Raw genomic sequence first — 5,539 nt, 5'->3', positions numbered from 1 at the left:
GAGGCGGCTTTCGCAAGCCTAAAGCAGATGTTGATGAGTACACCAGTATTGGCTTTGCCGGAGCAGGATAAGCCGTACGTGGTGTATACAAACGCTTCCAGAGTTGGTTTGGGGTGAGTGCTGATGCGGGTAGAAAAGGTTATTGCCTATGCTTCGCGATAGTTGCAGAAGCATGAGGGCAAATATCCTACTCATGACTTGGAGATGACAGGTGTGGTTTTCACTCTAAAGATTTAGAGGTCTTATGTTTAGGGCGGGAAGGTACACGTGTACACAGATCATAAGACCATGAAGTATATCTTTACTCAGGCCGAGCTGAATTTGAGGCAGAGGCGATGTATTGAGTTAGTGGGGGATTATGATCTTTATATAACTTACCACCCCAGTAAAGCTAACTGTGTAGCAGATGCTCTGAGCAGGAAGCGAGCGGCTTCTGCTCAGGAGCATGTTATGGAGTCTTTGGTGAGTGGGATTAGTACTTTAAGGTTGTGTGCCATCTGACAAGAGCCATTGGGTTTGGAGGCAGATGATAGAGCAGGTCTTCTGAGTAAAATTTGGTTGGCTCAGGAGAGTGATGTGGGGCTGGTGAATGCCTCTAAGGGTGCAGGTTCAGAGTATAAGGTCTATGCTAATGGGACTATCCTTGTGCATGGTCAGGTTTGTGTGCCCAAGGATGAGGGTCTAAGGTTCGAGTAAGTTCTCTGTTCATCCAGAAGTGACTAAGATGTACCGTGACCTCAAACGGTATTATCACTAGGTCAGGTTGACGAGGGATGTCGCTAGCTGGGTCGTGAGGTACGATACCTGCAAGTTAGTGAAGGCAGAGCACCAGGTGGTGGGTGGCCTGTTGTAGAGTTTACCCATACCAGGGTGGAAGTTGGATATGATCACGATGGATTTCGTGGTTGGTTTGCCTATTTTGTGGAATATGGATGCTATCTGGGTGATTGTGGATCGTCTGAACAAATCTGCACATTTTCTAGCCAGTAAGAAGACTGATAAAGCATCAGTTTTGGCTAAGAAATATGTGAGGGAGATAGTGAGGTTGCATGGTGTGCCAGTGAGCATAATGTCAGATAGAGATTCCAAGTTCACGTCAGCGTTCTAGAAGGTATTTCAGACAGAGTTAGGCACTAAGATGCATATGAGTACAACTTACCATCCTCAGACAGATAGGCAGTCGGAGAGGACGATGTGTGTGCTTGATTGGGGTGGCCACTGGGCGGACCACCTGAACCTGGTATAGTTTGCTTACAACAACAACTATCTGGCGAGTATTGGTGTGGCTCCTTATGAAGCGTTCTATGGGAGGCCATGTCGCACACCCTTATGTTGGACTCAGGTGGGGGAGAGGAGCATATTGGATGCGAGTTTTCTTCAGGTGTCCACGGAGAAGATCCGGGTGCTCAAGCTGAACATGAAGGAGGTTTAGGATCGGTATAGGAATTATGCTAATCAGAGGAGAAAGGATATTGAGTTTTAGGTTGGAGATAGAGTGTACCTCAAGATGGCTATGTTGCGGGGTCCGAACTAGTAATTGACAGAGACTAAGTTGAGTCCAAGGTACATGGGTCCGTTCAGAGTGGTTGAGCGGGTAGGAACGGTTGCATATAGGTTGGAGTTGCTTGAGGTTATGCATGCGTTCCATAAATTTTTGCATGTGTTGATGCTGAGGAAGTGTATTCACAAGGATGTTCAGTTGTTGGCTAAGATTCCTGTAGATCTTCACCCCAACATGACTCTTGAGGCAAGACCGGTGAGGGTTCTTGAGAGGTAGGTCAAGGAACTTCGGCGAAAAAACATTCCTTTGATGAGAGTCCAGTGGGACTGTGATGGAGTGTTATAGGAGACTTGGGAGCCAGAGGTGAGGATGAAGGCAAGGTTAAAGAAGTGGTTCGAGAAGCAGGTTGAGGCTTGAGCTTGTCTATCCTTCTTCAGCTCCACCTTCTCTGCTGGAGCCATCCTGTAGTGTGCCTTAGAAAAAGGTGTCATCCTTGGTTGTAACTCAATCATGAAGGGATCAGACCGAGATGGTGGTAACCCCTACAACGACTGAAAAGCATCATCAAATTCTCAAACCACAGGGATCTCATGAACAACAACCTGCCCTACAAACTCCGACATAGAAATAGTAGCCAGGTACGCCTCCTGACTCTTCTTGATCATCTTCTCTGTCTGCACAGCTGAGATAACCAGACTTTCCGTGTAACGCCCCCAAACCGTCCTATGACCGGGAATGCCCAGAATGGCCCTGGGATGCCACTTGGAAACAGTCACCAACAATCCGGCCAAGGTTCTAAAACAGATCTAGACCCTTAGCCAGTTCCCCTGTGCTATTTCCTCCATTTTAGACACCACTTAGGCTTGCCAACCCTCGTGATGCCCAAGTGTTGAACCGACTCGGACTAAGTCATTATCAGACATTACTCGTACTCATGAATAAATAAAACCGATTTCATCTATACTAGTATAATTGCAGCAGTTTTATGAAATAAATCCTGGAGTTGGATTTATTTACAGGTATGCCATCACATTTATTGTTAAAGCCATTAATTTGTTATCCAAAATATCCACTAATGTATTTAACTCATGATTCTATTTATGATTATAAAAAACAATATAGTTAAAGGCAATATTTGTTTAAAATTTAAATTTTATTCTCCTTTCGTCTTTGTTTGCTTTTATTTTTAATTTTTTTGAATCATCATATAATACATGAAATTATTAAAAATCTATTTTTTTCTGCATATACTGTGACTCAAATTTTTAAAAATGAACATATATTACTCTATTAATATAAATGGTGTGTTCACCAGACCACTTCAACTTAAATGTTTAGATAATAATTCAGAATCTTATTATATATAAAATCAAAATAAATCTAAATCCGAATGAGCTGGAAGCTTCACTTAATAAGAATCAAAATTTAAAATTTATATATGATTAGTTTGGTTTGTAAAGTTGATTTTGTTTTAATTCTACCCTAAATAGTAGAATTTAAAAGTGATATATCTAAACTTAATAGAATTTCTAAAATTATTAATATTTAAACATATTAAAAATTTAAAATAACAGAGACGGGCTATGTTGCATGACGGTTTGTATGATGGAACGGTTTGAATCGATATTACTATAAATTCAAGTATCATTAATCTGACACTTTTTGGTTTGCGGATGTTACACATTGTATCCTGCCAAACCAACCAATATAAAAAATTTAAATTAGTACTACTACTACTAGTTTTACTAGTTGTACTACATGAATCAGTATTACTAGTTTTACTAAATATACCATTATTATCAGGTTTACCACCTTCTCTCTCTCTTCTCCTATCAAAATCGAATCGAATGGTTAACGAGTTCTAATATAATCTCCATAATTCACTGAAATCCAAAGCCAAATCCCTTTCTTATCTAATAGATAGCTCAATCGACCCATAAACTTTCGTAAAACACCCAATGTGCTAAGCTTTCTTCAATCAAAATCCAATTAAATTTCTAAATTTTCAAATGAAAAACAAATTTAACCAAAAGGTACTCTAATGTGAAGAACGCACCTGCATTTTGAAGAACAACTTGATTCAACTCGAGTTGGTGAAGAAACGATAGCAGTAAGAGCTCCAAGGCCGGAAGAATCGCCGGGGGCTGGGTTGAGAGGTCGGGTCGAAAGGGAGTGAGAGCTCGATTTTTTTTTTAAAGGGTTTGTTTTGTTTTGTTTTTTTTTTTTTTTTGTTTGTTAACCATTGGGCCACCATAGGCCGGCCTATTAGCCAAGTTCCTATATTCGTAGGGAACGGGACTCGATCCCTGATGTGATGGTGCTTTGTGCATTAAGAATTTACCATCGACTACTACACTAAGTTCACTTCACAAGATTTTGTTTTTAAAAAAAGAAATTAATCAAAATAAATAAAATGAAGAAGAGTAAAATCGTCTCACCATATTATATTAAAAAGGAGAGGGTATGAAGAATAAAGAGGAAGATATGAGATTTGTAAAAAATATTTAGGGACTTCTGAGATGATCCCTTTTGGTTGGACTGTCAAATTACAAGTGACATCCTAGTCATCATCTTGTGTTTGTTAACATTAACGCCGTTTCTCAATTTGATTATTTTGATCGGATTTATATTGTTATGTAGAAAACTTAAAAATTTGTTAATATATATAGTTTTAGGCATACCTACAAGTTAGGTATAGAAAATAAATCAACTAAAGTTTGTGGGGATAATTGGCCGTTTTTTCCATCAAAGTACATAAACTCAACGTTATGAAAAATGTTTTCTTTTGTCCCCAACTGGAAAATTGTCTTTCCTTGTGATGCAAAAAAAAAAAAAAAACACGTAACTAATTTTGTAAGATCAAGCTTGATCAATACAATTAGTCTCTAATAATAAATGACGTTCAACATTTTCACATTGTTCTCAAGTATATGACAAGATCATCTAAAGCATTGTATGAGGTACCCCCACTTTTCACAGAGGCTTTGAGCTTCTCTTTTAGAACAAGGGCTCCCTTCTGCATGCCGGCTCCTTCATCGTCCACCATCAACCTCTTCACAGCTCTCTCAACCTCTCCTCTATCCACTTTACTACCTTCCACCTGAAACCCTATCCTCCAAACACTTTCTATATACATAGCGTTGAACTTCTCCTCTCCATGAAAGGGCCTACAAATCATTGGAACTTCTTCTGCTACGCTCTCGAGTATTGAGTTCCATCCACAATGGCTCTAGAAGCCTCCCACCGCAGGATGTCCAAGTACTTCTATATGCGGTGCCAATTTCACAATGTATCCTCTTTCTGAGACCATCGTACTAACTTCCTCTCGCAATGACTCAGAGCCATCTCGAATGACCCATAAGAAAGATTGGTTACTATCACACAACCTCCAAGCCATCTTCGAAAGTTCCTTAGTTCCCATGTCAAATATGCTTCCCAAGCTTGTGTATATGACTGACCTCGGTTTCTGCTTGTTCAGCACAGCTTGTCCACTTCAAGTAAGCTAGAAGGTGTGGAAGGTTGATCTTTTGTTGTAGTGTTTGACCATGTATTCATCCGCATATATACAAGCAAGTCAAGTCATGTCAAAGATTTTGAGAATTAATACATACCAAATGTTAGGAGTCACAATCTATTAGTATTAGTTGAGTATCAACTTAACATAAATTTCTGTGAAAACATTATAATTTTTTACTGATATATTAATGTCATTGGATTTTAACTTTTAAAAATATACTATTTCGATTATTATATGAAAATAATGTGATACCATTATATCATTATATCAATGCTTTACTCTGTCTCAGCTCCGTGTTTGCTAGTTTTGGTAACTCGTCCAGCTTCTTTGAATGTCTATGAGATTTATACAAAGAAGTATCTTTTTCTTTTTGCTAACTGAGTAAATATCATATAAAATGAACAAAGTTTGGATTTACATGTTGGTTACCTTGGCAAAAAAAAAAAAAAAAGAATGTATCTTTCTGAAATAAATATCAGATTCTTAGACTTGTGGACGTTAATTCATCCGTATCATATCTA

At 38.8% G+C, this 5,539-nt stretch overlaps 1 protein-coding gene and 1 pseudogene across 1 annotated transcript; one reads left to right on the top strand and one right to left on the bottom strand.

Moving 5' to 3' along the window:
• Window positions 1–288: 288 nt before the first annotated feature.
• LOC109126433 (uncharacterized) lies at window positions 289–853 on the top strand. Its single transcript, XM_019229968.1, has 3 exons — window positions 289–462; window positions 568–657; window positions 758–853. The coding sequence occupies exons 1-3, from the start codon at window positions 289–291 to the stop codon at window positions 851–853; spliced, it is 360 nt and encodes a 119-aa protein (XP_019085513.1).
• A 3,559-nt stretch (window positions 854–4,412) lies between these two features.
• On the bottom strand, window positions 4,413–4,898 carry LOC147938565 (UDP-glycosyltransferase 76E5 pseudogene; annotated as a pseudogene).
• Between the last annotated feature and the right edge of the window lie 641 nt (window positions 4,899–5,539).

This window comes from Camelina sativa, chromosome 9 (genome assembly GCF_030686135.1).
Source record: "Camelina sativa cultivar CO46 ecotype springtype chromosome 9, ASM3068613v1".
Classification (NCBI taxonomy): domain Eukaryota; kingdom Viridiplantae; phylum Streptophyta; class Magnoliopsida; order Brassicales; family Brassicaceae; genus Camelina; species Camelina sativa.
This window is presented reverse-complemented; position numbering and strand designations above follow the sequence as displayed.

What these genes read in the sequence shown, in the direction of transcription:
- LOC109126433 (XM_019229968.1), top strand. Translation starts at nt 289, where the DNA reads ATGAAGTATATCTTTACTCAGGCCGAGCTGAATTTGAGGCAGAGGCGA. An exon ending in AGCATGTTATGGAGTCTTTG is followed by an intron (nt 463 to 567) that starts GTGAGTGGGATT and finishes TGGTTGGCTCAG; the next exon opens with GAGAGTGATGTGGGGCTGGT. An exon ending in CTATCCTTGTGCATGGTCAG is followed by an intron (nt 658 to 757) that starts GTTTGTGTGCCC and finishes TATTATCACTAG; the next exon opens with GTCAGGTTGACGAGGGATGT.